This window comes from Wolffia australiana, chromosome 13 (genome assembly GCF_029677425.1).
Source record: "Wolffia australiana isolate 7733 chromosome 13, ASM2967742v1".
In the NCBI taxonomy this organism is placed as follows: Eukaryota; Viridiplantae; Streptophyta; class Magnoliopsida; order Alismatales; family Araceae; genus Wolffia; species Wolffia australiana.
Genome location: NC_135847.1, coordinates 3237501 through 3257500, shown reverse-complemented (window position 1 = coordinate 3257500; position 20000 = coordinate 3237501). Strand labels below are relative to the sequence as shown.

Below are 20000 nucleotides of genomic sequence, written 5' to 3'. Positions count from 1 at the left end.
TGTAACGGAATCGCAGACAAAACTATTAGAATATTGATGTGGGGTGAGTGCAGATAATGCCGTTTGGTTCGGTAATCCAATTTAAAAGGCGAAATGACATACCCATTAAAAAAGATGTCCAATAGTTTTTCTGAGGGAAATTTTCGAGATTTTTAATCATAGCACGAAGCTTAGGCTACTAGTAAAGTTTTGAGTCATTATTGGTAACATTCTTTTATATTATTTCACTAAATGGTGACTTTTATGTAAAGTAGTGACCATGACCAACGCATTAAAGTTCAATCAATTGTCATTTTGGAAAGCAACTGAACCACCGTTTAAAATAAACGATTACTGTAATTAACGGTTGGCTGACAACGACTGAATACTAGGTTATTATGATCGTTATTTCACATTGGACAGTGTTTGATGATGACCTACCAAAGAGGAGTGACCATCCAAACTCTAACACACTTTCAATGTTTGCGGCATGAGAAGGGAAGGAGGCGAAAAGAAGTTTAGAAAGAAGAGTAGAGAAAGAAAGTGATGAGACAGCCACAAAGTAAGATAGTAGGAATATCTGGGAGAGGAGATAAAGATAGATATATCTAAATCTATAGATATAGATATATCTAAAGCTATAGATAGAGATATATCTAAAGCTATAAATATAGATATAGATATGGATATATATATAGATATGGATATGGATATGGATATAGATATAGATATAGATACGGATATGGATATGGATATAGATATAGATATGGATATGTATAGATAGACATGGATACAGATATAGATATAGATATGGATATAGATATATAAAGATATAGATACAACAGATACATATATAGACATAGCCATAGGTATAGATATAGGTATATTTGATATATTTGATACAGACATAGTTATAGGTATTGATATATATAGATATATCTAATATATATTAGATATACATAATATCAATACAGATATATATAGGCATTGATATAAACATTAGAGATATATTATATCGATATAGATATTATAGATAGATAAATTGATATAGATATAGCAACGGATATAGATGGAGATATATGAATTTGAATTGAGATAAAATTATATATGAATATAGATTGAGATATATAGATATATACATAAAGACAGAAATTGATATAGATATAAACAGATAGAGAAAAATTTACAGATAGAGCAAAAGATTGATATCAAGATGGAGATAGAGATATAGATGTAGAGAGAGAGAGAGAGAGGGAGAGGGAGAGGGAGAGGGAAAGAGAGAAAGGGATAAGGAGAGAGAGAGGGAGAGAGGGAGAGAGGGAGAGAAAGGGAGAGAGAGAGTGAGAAAGAGAGGGAGAGAGAGGGAGAGGGAGGGAGAGAGAGAGACGGAGAAAAATATACAGAGAGAGATATAGACAGCGAAAGAGATAGATAGAAACACCCTTAGATTCGTCCTTATCCACTGCTAACAGTAGGACGAAGGGAAGTTGCGGCGGCATCTGGGTCTAATCTTCTTACACATGATGTCTTTGGTTCATCCTAGAGAGAGAGAGAGATCATGGCAAGTATATATTTTGAATCAATTACAAACATTTCAACAGTCGTATTAAAAGCATCTCCTCTGGGCATGTCATTTTGGGATCTACGATTATCTGAGATTAGAAGGCAAGTTACAAGCGAAATGGGAGACATTGTCCTTCGTTCCTTATCATTAAGAGAAAAATGTCAATCAACATCAACAATATGCTTCAAACTGAATGTTTTTTTTGTCAACAGTCGCTGCAATAATTCGTTTCACATGTTGGTCAAGATTAAATTTGTTCATATTCATTCTTCTGAGTTAAGACGATGGCGGATTTAATGTGATGCTGGGATAAGTAATCCGACAAAAATACTTACAATCATCTTTTCCTGCTACCTTGTCTCATTGAACAGTCAAAATAATGTTGTTAAAGAGAAACGGGTCCCCATATTCAAATTGGCAGAATCTCTCTCTCTCTCTCTCTATTTATCTACCTATCTCTCTCTCTCTCTCAGTAGTCTTGTATTCTGTACTTTTTGTATCTGCGACAAAAAAATTACTGGCAGTTCAACTGGCGAACCTACCTCAAAGCATCTGGAAGATATGTCCTGGAGAATACTCTCCCACTTTCTCTCACTTTCTCTCACTTTCTCTCTCTCCTCCCTCTGTTGCTTTTCTCTATTTCTCCCTCATTCTCTCTTGTTCTGTCTTTCTGTCTCCCTCATTCTCACACTCTCTCACCCTTTCTCTCTCATTATCTCACTTATTCTCTCTCCTCCCACTCTTGCTTTCTCTCTCTTGCTTTGTCTTCCTCTCTCTATCTCTCTCTCCCTCATTCTCTCACTTTCTCTCTCTCCCCCCTACTTGCTTCTCTCTTTGATTCGCTCTTGTTCTGCCTTCCTCTATCCCCCTCATTCTCTCATTTTTCTCTCTCCTCCCTACTTGCTTCTCTCTTTGATTCGCTCTTGCTCTGCCTTCCTCTATCCCCCTCATTCTCTCATTATCTCACTTACTCTATCTCCTCCTTCTCTTGCTCTGTCTTTCTCTCTCTGTCGATCATTCTCTTCCTTCTAGCTCTCTCATCCTCTCTCTTTGTTTCTCTTCCTCCGAGCTCTCTCATCCTCTCTATTTGTTTCTCTTCCTTCTAGCTCTCTCCTCCTCTTCTCTTTCTTCTAGCGCTCTCCTCCTCTTCTCTTCCTTCTAGTGCTCTCATCCTCTCTCTTCCTTTCTCTTTCTTCTAGCTCTCTCAGCCTCTCTCTTTCTTTTCCTCTCTCTCTCTCTCTCCCCCTCTCTCTCACATGCTCTCTCTTTCTTTCTCTTCCTTCTAGCTTTCTCATCCTCTCTCTTTCTTTCTCTTCCTTCTAGCTTTCTCATCCTCTCTCTTTCTTTCTCTTCCTTCTAGCTTTCTCATCCTCTCTCTTTCTTTCTCTTCCTTCTAGCTTTCTCATCCTCTCTCTTTCTTTCTCTTCCTTCTAGCTTTCTCATCCTCTCTCTTTCTTTCTCTTCTTTCTAGCTCTCTCGTCCTCTCTCTTTCTCTTCCCTCTAGCTCTCTCATCCTCTCTCTTTCTTTTCTTCCTTCTAGATCTCATGTCCTCTCTCTTTCTTTCTCTTCCTTCTAGCTCTCTCATCCTCTCCCTTTCTTTTCTTCCTTGTAGCTCTCTCGTCCTCTCTTTCTTTTCTTCCTTCTAGCTCTCATATCCTCTCTCGTTCTCTCTCTTTCCTTTCCTCTCTCTCTCTCTCCTCTCTCTTTCATTTCATCTCCCTCGCTCTCTCTCCTCTCTCTTGGCCAGCTTGCTTGGTTCGCCTGTCTCCTTCCTACCCCCCCTTGCTACGTGCCCGTCGGTGGTGACGACGAGGTAGTAAAATAGATGGCGGCGCGGTCCCTCAACAACCAAACCAAATACAAGTCAATGTCGGTCGAAGAGGATGCTTTGCTGGCACGGCATCTTTATAATTCCACCGCATTTTTCAATATGGCAGTTTATCCGGGATGAATACCCTTAACCCGCTTCACTCTCCTAGTAAATAATTATACTCATTATTCTATCTAATCTATCTTATCTATCTCTATCCATCTCTCTCTCTCTCTATCCATCCATCTATCTATCTATATATCTATCTACATATCTATTTATCTATCCATCTCTCTCTCTCTCTATCCATCCATCCATCCATCCATCCATCAATCTATCTATCTACATATCTATCTATCTATCCATCTATCTAACCATCTATCTATCCATCCATCTATCCAATTATCCATCTGTCTATCCATCTATCTACATATCTATCTGTCTATCCATCTATCTATCCATCCATCTATCTACATATCTATCTACATATCTATCTATCCATCTATCAATCCATCCATCTATCCAATTATCCATCTATATATCCATCCATCAATCCCAACTCGGCGCACCTAACTTTGGAGTTTCCAACTCTTGATATCCTACTTTTTTCTGGGTTCCTTGTTAATATTCAATTGCCCCATAATTTTTAATGTGATAATCCCATTGGTTCACTTGGAGGTTACTTGCTCCCAAGTTGGCAAGCTGAACTTTGTAGTTTCCAAGTCATGATATCCTTTCTAATCCCGTTTTGTAGATATCTATATGTACATTTATCTATATATATATATTCATTTCTAGCTAATTATTTTCCCTTCTTTTGTTCCATATGAAGCAAGTAGGAAACTGGATATGGTGGTGAGTGATATCAAGAGTCTCCTTCTCTCTCTGGTCTCTCTCTCTCTCCCCCTCTCTGCACCTGAAATAATTCTTTTGCATTTTAAAGAAATTTTCAAGTGGACTCCACTTTGGCCTCCAATCATCTTCATCTCTACACCCAACGAGCCATCCCATTTATAACATCTAATGAGGAAAGGGACTAAAGGCCTTTTGAGAAAGGGGCAACCTTCCTCAAAATTCCCCAAATTTTGGGTCATCTATGATAGAAAGAGGAGAAAGAGGAAGACTAGATAGTAAATGAGACTTGAGGGAAGGAGAGAGAGAGACTAGAGAGAAAAGGCGATTGGAGAGATGGAGAGAGAGAGAGAGACTAGAGAGACACTAGAGAGAAAAGGAGACTAGAGAGGAGAGTAGAGACACACAGGAGAGAAAATGAGACTAGAGAGAAGGAGAGAGAGGGAAACAAGAGAGACATTAGAGTGAGAGGGAGACTAGAGAGACACTAGAGGGAGAGGGAGACTAGAGAGACACTAGAGAGAAAAGGAGACTAGAGAGGAGAGAGAGGTAAACTAGAGAGCCACTAGAGAGAAAATAAACTAGAGAGAAGGAGAGAGGCTAGAGAGAGGTGAGAGAGAGATGGACATTAGAGAGAGAAGAGAGAGATGGACACTAGAGAGAGGAGAGAGAGATGTACACTAAAGAGAAAAGGGAACTAGGGAGAGGAGAGAAAGAAAGAGGGAGACCAGAGAGATATATCCGAGAGAAATGGGGCTAGAGAGAGAAGGAAAGAAAGAGAGAGGGGGACTAGAGAGATAGTTTCGTGAGAAAAGGGGACTAGAGAGAGAAGGAAAGGAAGAGAGAGGAAGACTAGAGAGATATTTTCGAGGGAAAAGGGGACTTGAGAGAGAAGGAAAGAAAGATAGAGGGAGACTAGAGAGATATTTTCGAGAGAAAAGGAGCTGGAGAGAGAAAGAAAGAAATAGAGGGAGAGACCAGAGAGAGAAGAAAACTAGAGAGAGAAGGAGACTAGAGCGGGAGACTAGAGAGAGTGGGAAGAGAAGGAAACTAGAGAGAGGAGACTAGAGAGGGAGACAAGAGAGAGAAGGAAAGAAAGAGAGAGGAAGACTAGAGAGGGAAGGAAAGAAAGAGAGAGGGAGACTAGAGAGGGAAGGAAAGAAAGAGAGAGGGAGACTAGAGAGAGAAAGAAAGAAAGAGAGAGGGAGACTAGAGAGAGAAGGAAAGAAAGAGAGAGGGAGACTAGAGAGGGAAGGAAAGAAAGAGAGAGGGAGACTAGGGAGAGAAGGAAAGAAAGAGAGAGGGAGACTAGAGAGAGAAGGAAAGAAAGAGAGAGGGAGACTAGAGAGGGAAGGAAAGAACGAGAGAGGGAGACTAGAGAGGGAAGGAAAGAAATTGAGAGGGAGACTAGAGAGAGAAGAAAGAAAGAGGGAGACTAGAGAGGGAAGGAAAGAAAGAGAGAGGGAGACTAGAGAGAGAAGGAAAGAAAGAGAGAGGGAGACTAGAGAGAGAAGGAAAGAAAGAGAGAGGAAGACTAGAGAGGGAAGGAAAGAAAGAGGGAGGGAGACTAGAGAGAGAAGGAAAGAAAGAGAGAGGGAGACGAGAGAGAGAAGGAAAGAAAGAGAGAGGGAGACTAGAGAGAGAAGGAAAGAAAGAGAGAGGGAGACTAGGGAGAGAAGGAAAGAAAGAGAGAGGGAGACTAGGGAGAGAAGGAAAGAAAGAGAGAGGGAGACTAGAGAGAGAAGGAAAGAAAGAGAGAGGGAGACTAGAGAGAGAAGGAAAGAAAGAGAGAGGGAGACTAGAGAGAGAAGGAAAGAAAGAGAGAGGGAGACTAGAGAGAGAAGGAAAGAAAGAGAGAGGGAGACTAGAGAGAAACATGGGATTATTTTTTGTGGGGAACCTCCGTTGGCAAGGGATGAGCACGTACTAAATGTCGGGAGGGAGAGGGCAAGAAGGGATCATGAGAGAGAAAACGAGACACGAACGGATGGTCAGATTTAGAATTTGCAAAGGACCCACGACCAGCAGAAGAGGATGCCAGCCAGCTAGAGAGAGAAAGCTAGATGCCAAGCGCACAAGGGCATTATCATCAAGGAGATAGCTTTTATTACGAACCCTTCACCCCCCGCAGACCTGGAGATGACTAGCGAAGAAGATCAAGCCAACCCAGCTCTCTACTGAGCTGGCAGACTGCGGCCCGCCTTCATCAATGATTGGAGAAAGAAGAGAAGAACACCGTCGAAGACAGATAGATCAGGGTCAAAATCAAAAACCCAAGATCCAGAGAGAGTGTAAAACCCAAGAGATCGTCTTCAACCCGCGATCAAACGTCTCCTGTAGACGAACGGGCTCTATCTGCTGGAGTATTTATTTTCAGTTTTTTATGGGTTGTGGGGAAAATTTCATCTGGGTCTGCCCTTCTTGTCCGTAGACCTTCCTTTTCCTCCTTCTCTGAGCTTCTAAACTTCTTGCTTTCGTGTTGGGGCGTACTATTTTAAGATTTCTCATCACGGGTCTCTCTCTTTCTCTCCCCATCTTCTCCTTTCTCTCTCTACTGCTACCCTCGAGGACAGAAGAGAAGGGTTTGAGCTTGTTTGGCCAAATGCGTAGTCTTCGATTTGCAGGAATGTTGGGTTCTGAAGAACTACTCGAGCTTAGTTTGCAAGAAGATTCAAACCCACTTCGATTTTCTTGAGGGAAACCCTCCTAGGAGTTCTTTGATTCTCGTCTCTCTCTCTATCTGTCTATATCTCTCTTACCCACTCTCTTACTCTCTGGGAAATGGAAGTGGTTGCGGGGTTGGGAGGTCAGGCTTCGTCTGGGATGAACTTGCAGGCTTCCTGTGGAGCGCTGGTTGGAGAGCTTGAGGTGCTTGTTGTTCTTTCTTTGTTTCTTTCTCTCTCTAAAAGTTTGTTGTGGGTTTTTTGTGGAGCTGTAGTCTCCACTGAGGGCAGACATTCGTCTGGTTTGAATTGGCGAGCTGGTCGCTTTTGTTCGGTTTTTGTCTCGTTCTTGACTTTAATTGTTCGCGGCTGCTCACTAATTTTCAGAATTTTTTTCTTTTTTGGTTCGATTGTTGGGCTTTTCTCTCGTAGTTTCTTCCTCCGGCGGTGGTTCACGGGTTCCTCGTTTATTTCCGAAAAGTTTTCGTTTGGTTTTTACTTGCTCGGAAATTCTGGAATCGACAAGTTCTACTTTATCGGTGGAAGAAAGTTAACTCGCTGCAGTAAGTTCTCATAATTTCGTATTTTGCCTCTCTAACCCTTAACCAGTTTTTCCCGTATAAATTGTTGTTCATTTTTTTCGTTCTGTGAAATACAAATTTCTACGACCGATTCATCATGTGAGATTCAGAAAATCTCGTTTCAAACTCTGTTTCGCTTTGCGCGCTAATGCGCTCATTCGTTCGTCTAAATACAAATCTATAAATACCATGCATTACTCGTAGTGAGTGGTAAAGGCCATATGTTTCTTCAGAATTATGCTTTTCTGATTAATCAACAACAGTTTCGATTGAGTAATGAAAACTTCTTATTTGGAGTTTCATGCTCTTTTCAATATTCATCTCCTGGAATGAGTCAGAGAATGTGGATTCATCATGAGAGATGGATTATCTCTGGGAGATGGATTATCCGACTGTAGCCAATCTTCATGTGACATCCAAAGACTCTCTTTTAATTGGCTCTTGTGTTCATCCACTTAAATATTAAGGTGTGAAATGTGGAACATCATGCATTACTCGTCGTGAGTCTTTAACCTGACCTATTGGTTTGTTAGAACCATGCTGATTAATTATTAAATTATTTAGAGTTTTGGGTGCTCTTATTAATCTTTATCTCTGGGTAAAATAATCAGAGAATATGGGCAGAGATCGGGGAAGGCAAAGCCGAGAGAGAACGGATGTTGTACGAACTGGAGAGGGAATGCTTGCTGGTTTACAAAAGGAAGGTTAATGAGTCGGCGGGAGAGCGGGCTCGACTCCACCAACAGGTGGCAGCCAAAGAAGCTGAGATGGCAGCACTGCAGGCATCCCTCGGAGAGCACAGGCCTCAGGCGCAGGTAGAGTTGTTGACTATGCCCTTTTTTTTAGGATCTTTCTGGATTTTTTTATATATTTTAGCTTTTAATGAGGTTCTTTAGTCTGTTTTGCATGTTCCTTTTCAGGTTTGTCGTCCAAGAAATATAACTAATGATGATGAATTATAACTAATCTTTGTCGCTGTCGTCGTCACACCTCCAAATCATGCTGTTGTCTTGGCATCATTTCATTATCGTTTTGTCATCATCTTCTCATCCTCTTGTACCAAAGGCAGATGGTGAAATTTGGGTATTATAATGACAAGGACAGTGATGAAATGACAGGGATGTGTGGTCAGTGACAATGGTTGATTGACAATGCACTGTTTTTCATTAGGGTTCAGTACCCTTGATGACGATGACAATATTCCAAGTTTTTTCCTCTCCTTCGGCATCCAACATGACAATGACAAGGACATTCTCGACGCGTCATCATTGTCATTATCATGCTGGACGCTGATAAAGTCCAGGGAGAGAGAGAGAGTCACATTTTGGGAAGAGACGATTTATAAATAATAGTTGCCATCCATTGTCATTGTCATCCTGGCATAGGTGAGTGAGGGTGAAAATAAAGATGAAGAGTCATCATCACCCTCACCAATCATCCGCAACTATGATGACAATGGGGATGATGATTATGAGTTCTTTGTGGTCGTCCAACTCCAACCTTCAAACGTAATCTTATTTCTCTCGTGTCAAAGTTTCAAATTCGTCAGTGGCAAATGCCTTTTATCCCTGTCAAGGGAGAAAGTATTCTTTCAAATTCTCATCTATCTTGAATATTTTCTGGGTTTTTTTATATTTGGGGAAATAGCATAATTTGAATTGATTTTGATGCCCTTAGAGAGAGAAGACGTTGTCATTGAAGGAGCAGTTGGCTGCGGTGGCACCGCTTCTTGAGGAGCTTGGAGCAAGGAAGAAGGAACGGCTCAAACAGCTGCGAGAGATTCAATCTCAGATTGAGAAGATCAAGTCTGAAATATCAGACGGTGATCTCTCAAATGATGTTCCATCATCATCCTGTGATCTCGAAGAATTTGATCTCTCTCTGAGAAGAATTGGCGATTGTCAGGCCCAGCTTCAGATTTTGCAGAAAGAGAAGGTAGTTTATCTTGCATGATAAGAAGTCACGTTCCATGCCCCAAGTCGACATTTGAAAGATTTCTTCTCTTTTTCCTCCACTTTCTCATTTTTTTTGTCCCCAACGTGTAACATTATGATCATTATTTTACTTTTGTTTTCCTGAAATTTAATGGTGGCTTTTAAATTCTTTCTTAAGGCGGTTGTCTCTTCAGTATTAATATTTCATAACTTGTTCATTATTTTAATTTTCTTCCATTTCCGGGAAATTTACCTTTCTTTTTCATTCTTACAGAACAAGGCCGTCTCAAAGTTACTTCTGTTTTTTATAGTTCAAAATTTGGTCATGATTCTTTAGTTTCTTCTATTGACGGGAAATTGAATTGTGCCTTGTATATTTTTTCATAACTGGGCTGTATTCTGTTTTGATATATCAAAAATATGGTCGTGATTTAATTTCTTTTATTTTCGGGGAGTTTAATTTTTGAGGTGTTAATTCTTTCCCAACTGGGACGACCCTTCTATTTTTTAAATTTCAAATTATGATCTTTATCTGTACTGCCTTCTATTTTTGGGAAATTTAATTGGGACTTGTCAATTCTTTCTTAACAAGTCTGTCCTCTCCGTTTTATTTTGCATAATTTTACTTTCTTATATTTTTGGATAATTTACTCTGCCTCTCAAATTCTTTCTCTACTGGGCTGTTTTTTTTTGCTCTGAAAAATACTTCTGGGCTGTTTATAATTAATGGTAATTGGACTGGGCCATTCTACAGACAGAGCGTCTCAACAAAGTCCTGGAATACGTCAGCGAAGTGCACAGTCTATGCAATGTTCTCGGGATGGACTTCTCCCAAACTGTTAACCAGGTCCACCCGAGCCTTCACAAGTCTGACCCAGGTCAATCCACCAACATCAGTGACCGTACTCTGGAGGGCCTGAAACAGGTCATCCTCGACCTCGAGACAGAGAAATCTGCCCGCATTCAGAAGGTAAGTAATCCACAAAGAAAACAAAGCTTGCCTTTATTTCCCATTTTGTTCTCGTTGTATATATATATTCAAGTGAAATCCAGTTGAGGATCAACATGACTGCGCTGTTCGAGCTGTGGAGCTTGATGGATTCAGAGCCGGATGAACGGGGACGATTTGAACGGCTGGGATCTGTTGTTGGATCGACAGATCGCGAGCTGAAAGAGATTGGGGCTCTCTCTTTGGAGTCGATTGAGCAGGTCTGGCCTGGGTGCTCTCAATGAACTCGAGATGGGTTTTACTTCATTCATTGATGGTGATTGGTGTGGTTTTTTCGTGGTCTGAGTGCAGACGGCGGCAGAGGTGGAGAGGTTGAATAAAGTGAAGGCAAGCCGGATGAAGGATCTGGTGCTGAAGAAGAGGGCAGAGCTGGAGGAGATTTGTCGGTGGGCTCATATCGAGCCTGACAGCAGCACGTCCCCCGAGAAAGCTGTTGCGCTCATTGATTCTGGTGAGAATTCTTCAACTGTTTTTTTTGGAAATTTATGTTTTACGATCCAAGGATGGTTAGTCTCTTTGCCACTGTATCATTCTCTTTTCTCAGTCTCCTTATCTCTGTCTGTCACTCAATTATTTTCTCTTTCCCTCATTCTCCCTAGCTCTTCAACCTTTTTGGAAATTTCTATTTGAGTCTAAAACCTACAATGTTCAGTCTCTATGTTTCTTTCTCACTTTGTCGTCCTCTCAGTCTCCTATTCTCTTCTCTCTCAACCCATTGTTCTCTCTCTCTCTCATTCTCTCTCGGTAACTCTTTTCTTCTCTTTCTCTGCTGAATTTTTTCTGACAATTTACGTTTAAGCTTTGAATAAATAAAACCCTTTTTTCTCTCTATCTTTCTCTCCCTCAGTCTCTCTGTCACTCTTTTATTTTCTCTCTTAGTCTCTCTGTCACTCTTTTGTTCTCTCTCTCTCTTTCACTTTTCTTTTGAAAACGAACGATGTTCAGGGATTGTGGATCCTTCGGAGCTTCTGGCGAACATGGAGGAGCAGATTGAGAAAGCTAAGGAGGAGTCTTTGAGCAGGAAGGACATCATGGATCGAATTGCCAAGTGGGTTTCGGCCTGTGAAGAGGAAAATTGGCTCGAGGACTATAACCAGGCAAGGCAACTCTCCTCCTATCCTTTTCTTTTTCAATTAATTATTTTGTCACTATTTATTTTATTCTTTTAACTTCATGCCTATTGTTAATGCTTGTTCCTTGCAGGATGATAGCAGGTTCAGCACGGGAAGAGGAGTGCATTTGAATCTCAGACGGGCTGAGCTGGCCCGCGCCTTGGTCGGCAAGATTCCTGGTATTTAAATGTTTGATCCAGTTTATGGGTCGGATTTTTTATTCTTTGGTCGTTTTGGAGCTCTTTCTTGGGTTTTTTTTCTTGTTTTAATGTTTGGAACGTTCCATGTTTTCAGCCATGATGGACATGCTGATGAAGAAGACGCTTGCCTGGGAGGACGAGAGGCAGAGGCCCTTCCTCTATGACGGGGTTCTCTCTCTCTCTCTCTCTCTCTTTCTCTCTCTCTTGCCCATTTATCTCTCTGTTCCATTGTTAACCTTGAACTAATCAGTGCTACCATCTCAGGTTCGTTTGGTTTCTATCTTGGAGGAGTACAAACTCACGCGACAGCAGAAGGAAGAAGACAAAAAGAGACATCGAGTGAGTAATAAAGAAATACAGTTTGAAAGTCTGCTGCTCTTGCCTCATCAACTTAATTTTTTATCTGTTCTTCATACTTATAGGAGCAGAAGAAGCTGGTGGGACTTCTACTTGCAGAAAAGGATGCGCTATACGGTTACAAGGGAAGCCCAAACCGGGCAGGGAGCTTCAACAGGAGGACCTCAAATGGGAATCACAGGGGAAATGGGTATTTGAACGGGTCTATGACTCCAGGGCCTCGCCGGAGCTCTATCGGTAGCGCCACACCGGATGTTATGACCCCAAGATCGTACTCCGGCCGACAGAATTCCTTCTTCAGGGAGACGAGGCGTTTTTCCGCGGCGCCGCTGAACTATGTGGCCATGTCCAAGGAGGACACTTCTTCTTCCTTTGCTTCGATCAGCGGCTCTGAGCCCGGATCTCCTCCTCTTGCCTGATGGTAATTCCATTTATCTTGGAAACTCTCTCTCTCTCTAGTCCTAGCTAGATCTCATTTTCTACCTTTATTTACATCTCTATATCTATCTCTAATTGTACCTGTAATCTCTTTTTTCTGTCACACTAATCTATCACCATCTTTCAATCTCTCTTTCCTTTCAATCTCTATTGCTAGCTCTCTCTATATATCTTCTCTAGTTATATACCTAGCTCTAGCTTTATCTCTTTTTCTATCTCTATTACATCACGATCTATATCTCTAGCGCTTGCTTCACATTTCCTAGTCTATCTTTGACAGTCTCTATGTATATATATCTTTATCGGTCTCTCTAGATATCTCTATCTCCATCCTTTATTTCTACCTCAATGTTGATCTTTGTCACTAATGCTATCTCCTCTACCTCTTACTCTATCTCGAGTTTTATCTCCAATTCTATCTGCATCTCTAGCTCTATATCCACTCTCTATTTCCCTCTCTCACAATCAATTTGTATCTATCTCTCTCTCTCTCTCTAATTCATTAAATGACGTTTGATGCAGAAGTATCTGGAGGTTAAGAAATGGAAGAGAAGGGAGAAGTAAGGCTGATATTTCTCTGATTTTTTTATTAGAGATGTGGATTGACTTTACGATTTGTAGATATGCAGTAGTCTAACTTTGATGCGTTAATGTCATCCCAAGATTATCCTTGGCTTGTGATCATTGTGGGAGTTGAGAACATACTTCTGTTGACATGTCCTTGTCAGAAATGTATCAGTGTACGCATGTAAATTTGAGATTTCCTCTCTCCCTCTCTCTCTCACCCTCTCTTTTTGTTTCATTTTGGCGTTTCTATCACTTTCTCTGCCCTTTCACTCTTACCTATATTGTTATATCTACACTGTTAGTGTTGGTCTCTAGATGCTAGCAGAAACTCTTAGAGGTGAATTAGGTATATAGTTCCGGATTGTATGGGACATGGACGATGAACAGGATCTTCGTCCATCCGACGTCCAGAATCAACGCAGGGATGCGGACGGGATGGATTTTTTGTCCCGTTTGTTCGTCTCGGTGCAAATTTCCACCCCGATTTTGCACACTGACCATTTTTTGTCTTGGGACAACCTGCCCGTCGGCATCCCTGCATTATAATTAAGTATTTAATTTTATATAGATATTAATATCATTTCCATGTGCAAAACCTTCTTGGGTAATAGCCAAAAGCTGCCTCTATAATAGCCTTTTAGGACAATGATAACATTCATTTCTAGTGCCTTACATTATCATATTTATGAGTTTTTAATGCATTAAATTACTCATATTTGCACGTTATCAAGCTTAAAATGATTAAATCTATTTTTAGAACAAAATTTTGAATTTTTTGTATTTTTAAAGAATTTTCTAACAATATATTATAAAAGAATATAACTTTTGAGACAAAATATAATTTTTTGGATTTATTTGATATTAAATTTGGAAAGATATGATTTTTTTGAGTCAAAATATATATTCATACGTATTTTTTGGGCTTCTATTTTATTTAATAAAATTTTAAGTATTTTGGTTTTTTATGGCATAGGGTGACGTGGCGCGCCGATACGCCGCCACGTCAGCGTCGAGAAAGAGTTTTTTTTCTTTATTTTTTGTCCTTTTGTCATATACATGTGGCACGGAATGCGAAAAGCCACGGAATACAAAAAGCCATGGAATACGAAAATACATAGAATACAAAAAGCCACGGAATATGAAAAGCCACAGAATACAAAAGGCCACAGAATACCAAGTGCTTTGACTTCTTAACAGGAACGAAACTGATGACATTGATGAGGAGAGAGAAGAAATTAAAGGTTAAAATTTCTTGGGGTTATATCACGGTTCCCGAACTTTTTTGAAAATTCGAGTTACAGCCCTTACTTTTTTTTTGCCGCAACACAGCCCGAAGTCCCATTTAGTCCGCAGCCTGTGACGTGGAGTCTACGTGGCTGCTAGGTGGAGTTCCGGCGGAGTCCACCTAGGCGGAATCCACGTGGCAGCCACGTGGATTCCACGTCACAGCGCGATTTGAAGAAAGAAAGATTTTAGCCCGCCCAATGTGAGTCACCCGGGAGAGAGCTGAGAAAGGCGACGAAGGAGAAGGAGACGGTGGAGAAGGAGGAAGAAAGGGCGCGAGGGAGAAGGGGCTTCCGCGCTGATCAACGCCGTCGGCGCCGGAATCGTTGTGAGCACGCCCTCGCCCTTGCCCTCCTCGATCGGCTGAAGCGGCCGCCCTATTCTGTCGCGCCGACGGTCCTCACCTACAACACCGTCATCAACGCCTGCTCTCGGGCCACGGAGGTGCCCTGGGATAAAAAGGAGATGGGCGAGCTAAATTCATGCTCTTCCATACCCATTCGTTCATTTGCGCTTGCTGTTCTAGGCTTCATTGAAATTTGATCTTCAATTCTTCTTCCTCGCCGATTCTTTTTTGCTTTGATCCACGAGTGATGGTAGACTGCGGACTGACTGGATCTCAAATTTCAATCTCTCTCTCTGTAGAACTCTCGCATGAAGGAGAAGGGGGGGAAGAAGAATTCCCGCAGATCGGAGCATTGTCTTCAATTTGCCAAGAAATCAATTCTCCAGACACACCGAATTTGTTTTCATATGCTTTTTTGTCAAATTCTGTTGGAAATTTGGTTTCTCGTGATTTGAATCAAGATTTATTTTAAGCAGTACAGTTATCCGGCGGATGGATCTGTTGATGAACAGATTCATCTTTGACTGTTTTGCTTCTTAGTTTGATTCGTCCTAGGTTTGACGCCTTCTTTCCGCGTCACCTTTTCTCTTGGTAGATCTGTGCCTTTTCTCTTGCGGTCGTCATGGATTTAGGTTGCTTCAGGATTCAATTTCTTGCTTCTTTAATTGGTGAGTCTCTTTGCAGAGCAGATTCTTGTGAGGATTGAATCGTTGACCCCCTGGTTCCCTCTTGGCCTATGTTGCAAGATCTAATGGAAAGAAATGAGAACACGACGGATCTATTAGCCGCCGGACGAAAGAAGGTCTTTCTTGCCACAATTCCCTTTCATGTTGCTTTTTCATTGTTCCAAGCATCAGTTTCTTGCTCTTTACGGATATTTCATGCTATTTTTCTCATTTTTTATCCTCATTTCTATTCAGTTGCAGTAATATAGGTAAAAGAAAGATTATAAATCTCCCATGGTTTGTCGAGCACCTTTGAAGATGTTGTTTCTAGAAATTACCTTGAGGAACGCCAAGCCCTCCAAAAGAAAGTAGAATCAATCAAAAAAGGAGAAACACCTCAGAATAACTTCTCCTGCCTTTCCTAGACGACTGATGATGTACATCTGATTGCGATTCTGAAATCTCATCTTTATTTGAGCAGTCACTAAGGATTTTCTCCAGTCGCAGATTTCTGAGCTGGTCGATGAACGATAACTTAGTTCTGCTATTGAAATTTTACAGCCCCAGGATCTGGCCAAGGCGCATTACAGTTGAACATTAATTTTCCTCCTACAGATGTGAACCTGCCTTTATTTTATTCTCTTTCATTTAACGCTTTTAGATATGCACCTATGTCGTTTGAGAATTTATTGAAAAACATATTTTAAATTTCCTATCTCGGTTGATACCGAAATTTTCAGGCAAGAAAAGCAAGTGAGTTGGCTGGATTCTGTGTTCCCCACAGATAAAAAACTCCAACGTAGGAGACTGAGTTCCCCACAGCCGGGCTGCATTCTGTGCCAGGTGAGACGAACAACTATATTGCACCATGCGTTTATTATTAATAAACAGCATTTCAATAAAGTTAAACATTATTCTTGATTGGCAATTTGAATTTAAAATATGTTCTTGCTGGGTGAGAGCAGGGGACGGTGAAGGAGGCATTGAAATGACGGGGAGCATGCAGCTTATCAGCTTATCAGAGAGCTAATGACGGGGAGCATGCAGCTCGACCATGCCTGGAGGTTGGCCCAGCACGGACCGGAGGTGGCCCGGAGGTGGACTGCTTGGCTCGACCCTGCCCGCCCCCTTTGATGTGCCCCGGGCGTTCAATGAGGCCATATCAATTAGTCTGCAAGTTTTACACGGAGACAAAAAACAACAGCCCAAGCGATTCTTCATTTAAGAGAGAGACTGCAATTTCCCAATGTCTTATTAATCAAAAGAGCAGCTCAAGGAAATCTTCCTTTAAGAGAGAAAGAGATCGTAAAATTTTCAACTGTCACTAAACAAGATGTGAAAAATGAGAGAAAGCTGCAAGAATGGAGTTTGAAAGTTTTACATAGAGACAACCAAACAGCCCAAGGTAGTCTTCATTAAAGGGAGAGAGACTGCACAATTTTCCAAATGTTACTGAACAGAATGCTAAAAATTAATAGCAGCCCTGGGTAATCTTTATTTACGAGAGGGACAGAGAGAAGAACTTTCAAAAGTCATTGAACAAGATCTTAAAATTGATAGAGAAAGTTACATATGGGCTTCAAGATAAAGATAGAAGATCATCGGTATTTTGAGAAGCAGTTATGTATGTCCATCTGGAGAGAGAGAGAAAGAAACCCACATGTAGCTAAAGAATGCGGTAAACCATGAAATCTTGAGGGAGACACAGAAAGTTACATGAATCGAAGAGAGAGCAATAAAATATGGGCTTCAAGATAAAGATAGAAGATCATCGGTATTTTGAGAAGCAGTAATGTATGTCCATCTAAAGAGAGAGAAAGCAACCCACACGTAGCTAAAAAAGCAGTAAACCATGAAATCTAGAGAGAGATAGAGAAAGTTACATGAATGGAACAGAGAAACCCTACCTCATGGAACTCCCGTAGCCAGGAAGAAGCTCGCAACGATTCCCGTAGCCAAGAAGAAGCCCCTTCTCCCTCGCGCCCTTTCTTCCTCCTTCTCCACCGTCTCCTTCTCCTTCGTCGCCTTTCTCAGCTCTCTCCCGGGTGACTCACATTGGGCGGGCTAAAATCTTTCTTTCTTCAAATCGCGCTGTGACGTGGAATCCACGTGGCTGCCACGTGGATTCCGCCTAGGTGGACTCGGCCGGAACTCCACCTGGCAGCCACGTAGACTCCACGTCACAGGCTGCGGACTAAATGGGACTTCGGGCTGTGTTGCGGCAAAAAAAAAGTAAGGGCTGTAACTCGAATTTTCGAAAAAGTTCGGGCCACACCGTGATATAACCCCAAATTTCTTCAACTTCCAACGGTCATAACTTTCGATCTTCCACTCCTCTTTCTATCCATTCCCTCTGATCTATAAATAGAGGCCTGGATCATTGTAAAATTCATCTTGAACTTGCTTCCTACTTTTGCGGGCTGATTGAAAGATAGTGAGTTTTGAGATCCATCAAGAGTGTTCTTGGTGTCTTGGGTGTGTGGGAAGAGACATAAGAGAAGAGGGGGGCTTACCGGCACTCGCAAATCACCATGATCCTAGCAAAATGTAAGGATCTAAGGTAAGTGTCTTCGCCTTACGTTGTTTCTCTCCCAACATCATCGTTATCATAGTTATAGTTTTTTATCAACGTTTCATTTATCACTTCACTTACTTACGTCCCTATTCTCTCGTCTGTCTATCATTGCCATCGTACCACTCCACATCCAACCACTATCTTCGTTCATACTGTTGTTCATCATTGTGTCTGTCATAATCACTTACTCTTTTTTTAAAGTTAAATTAACATATAAATTAAGTACTTATTAATCAATATCACTAGCTCTTATCCTTGAATCGTATTTTTGTCAATCCTCTCATTCATCATCACTAGTTTAAGAAAGTAATTCCTTTATCATTGTTCCCTATGGAGATGATCTGTACTCACCACTAACTATGTATTTTTAAATACGGTTAAATATATTTTTATTGAATAATCTCAATCACCAACGACGAATTTTAACCCTAAAATTGAGATTATCAGATACCAAAAGACGAAATACGAAAGCCAAAAACTACCTCTTGATGGGGGACCATCATGCCTCAAGGAAAATATCTTTTTCTGTTGTTTTTTGGTTGTTTTGTTTTGTTTGTTTGTATCTCCCCTAACAGATTTGGGCATAATTATTCCTTATAAAAGGAAGTTTGCCCTTTGTAATAAAGTGGGTGAAATTGAAAAGGATTTTCTCAATGTAGCCCCATTGAGTAGTTAGGCATTTTAGGAGTATTTTAGAATTTCTTGTGACTTTTGGGAAGTTCTGAAAAATTACAAAATTGCCATCAAGAACTGGGGGTTAGGGTTCTTGCCCCATTCTCCTCGCCGGAGCACTGCCGCCGTCCTCGCCGGCGGCACCGTCTCCGTCAGCGCTGCTACCTTCAGGGATATCCGACTCCATGGCCGCCACAACTGGAGCCACGCCTGCCCCGGCCTCCTGACGGCCTCCGCGGCCGCCAATGCCGGCCTGACGGCCTCCGCGGCCGCCAATGCCCCGACGGCCTCCGCCGCCGCCAAGGCCCCGAGGACCTCTTCGGCCGCCAAGGCCCCGACGGCCTCCCGAGTCGCCAAGGCCCCAACACAGCTCCCTGGCCACCACGCCCGGCCTGGTTGTCTCGACCTCACCCACCGTCAATCGCCGACTCCATTGGCCGCCTTGAGTCATCCTTGCCGGCTCAGGTCTCTCCGTCGCCTAGGCCGCCCCCGGTCTCCTCTGCCTACTTAGCGCCATGACACGCTCGAAACCCTCCAGTTATCTTCATTCGCCCCGTCAAGATCACTCCGGGATGAATCCAGAAGAATCCAGACTTACAGTTCTCAATGGTTGACGTTGTCAACATTTCTTCGTCGAGATCATTCCGAGGACTTGTTGACGACCCGCCGTTGCCGATACCCTCGTCCGTTACCGTCCACTTGTAGTTAGCTAGAACCCTCCCAAGTCACAAGCCTACTTAGTTAGGACTCTCTAGTTACGGGCTTCGTAAGTAGCTATCCTCCGAGGCCCCCTCCGATAGGATATACATGCAGCCGCCTTATGCTGCTGCGTTCGTAGATAGTTCTTAGCTTCCTCACGTCGAGATTACTCCATGAGTCATCACTATGCATTCTCACGTCGAGATCACTCCTTGCGACCTCGTCGAGATCACTCCGAGGCCGTTCTTAAAGATTCAAGCTGAGCAACTCTTCGGAATCATCACTGCGTCTTCGTCGAGATTACTCCGAGGGCGCTTCTTAGAGATCCAAGATTTGCAGCTTGAGGGTGTCGACGTCATCTCACTTCTTCGTCGAGATCACTCCGGAGACGTGTTGACATCATCACCGTCATCAACCATTTTCTACCGAAAGCCGGGCCCACCGAATCACCGAAGCCTTCGTCCCGTGCTGCCGCTACGTCGCTCTGTCCTCCACTCCTTGTGGTGTTAACGCGAGCCGCTCGATCCCGGCAGGTCGTATTACATCACCTCTTCAATAACCTTCTCGGACATTAATAGCCGCAAGCTACCTTTGTATCTACTCCTAAAAACGCTTGTTGTGCCTGGATCTACGAAAGCTGTTTAGCTTTAACTAAGATCATTCATGGTGTTCCTGGAAGCAACCTAAGTAGT

At 42.1% G+C, this 20000-nt stretch overlaps 1 protein-coding gene and 1 long non-coding RNA gene across 3 annotated transcripts; both read left to right on the top strand.

Annotated features, from left to right (window-relative positions):
* Nucleotides 1-6319: 6319 nt before the first annotated feature.
* Nucleotides 6320-13319, top strand: LOC144710870 (65-kDa microtubule-associated protein 6-like). Of its 2 annotated transcripts, none has more exons than XM_078584708.1 (12): nt 6320-7074; nt 8062-8265; nt 9128-9385; nt 10139-10354; nt 10438-10593; nt 10685-10844; nt 11339-11490; nt 11597-11684; nt 11800-11873; nt 11970-12044; nt 12128-12483; nt 13026-13319. In XM_078584708.1, the coding sequence occupies exons 1-11, from the start codon at nt 6988-6990 to the stop codon at nt 12479-12481; spliced, it is 1824 nt and encodes a 607-aa protein (XP_078440834.1). In that variant the 5' UTR covers nt 6320-6987; the 3' UTR covers nt 12482-12483; nt 13026-13319. The 2 variants fall into 2 exon arrangements, with proteins under 2 accessions (XP_078440834.1, XP_078440833.1); XM_078584707.1 differs by having other exon boundaries at nt 13023-13319.
* Nucleotides 13320-13878: 559 nt separating this feature from the next.
* Nucleotides 13879-16603, top strand: LOC144711130 (uncharacterized). The gene is made up of 3 exons (XR_013583472.1): nt 13879-15499; nt 16103-16205; nt 16328-16603. It is a non-coding gene; the product is annotated as an uncharacterized LOC144711130 (long non-coding RNA).
* The last annotated feature ends 3397 nt before the right edge of the window (nt 16604-20000 follow it).

Coding starts and splice junctions, on each gene's coding strand:
- LOC144710870 (XM_078584708.1), top strand. CDS start 6,988: ATGGAAGTGGTTGCGGGGTTGGGAGGTCAGGCTTCGTCTGGGATGAAC. Junction 11,685..11,799: donor CTTGGTCGGCAAGATTCCTG/GTATTTAAATGT, acceptor CCATGTTTTCAG/CCATGATGGACATGCTGATG. Junction 12,045..12,127: donor AAGACAAAAAGAGACATCGA/GTGAGTAATAAA, acceptor TCATACTTATAG/GAGCAGAAGAAGCTGGTGGG.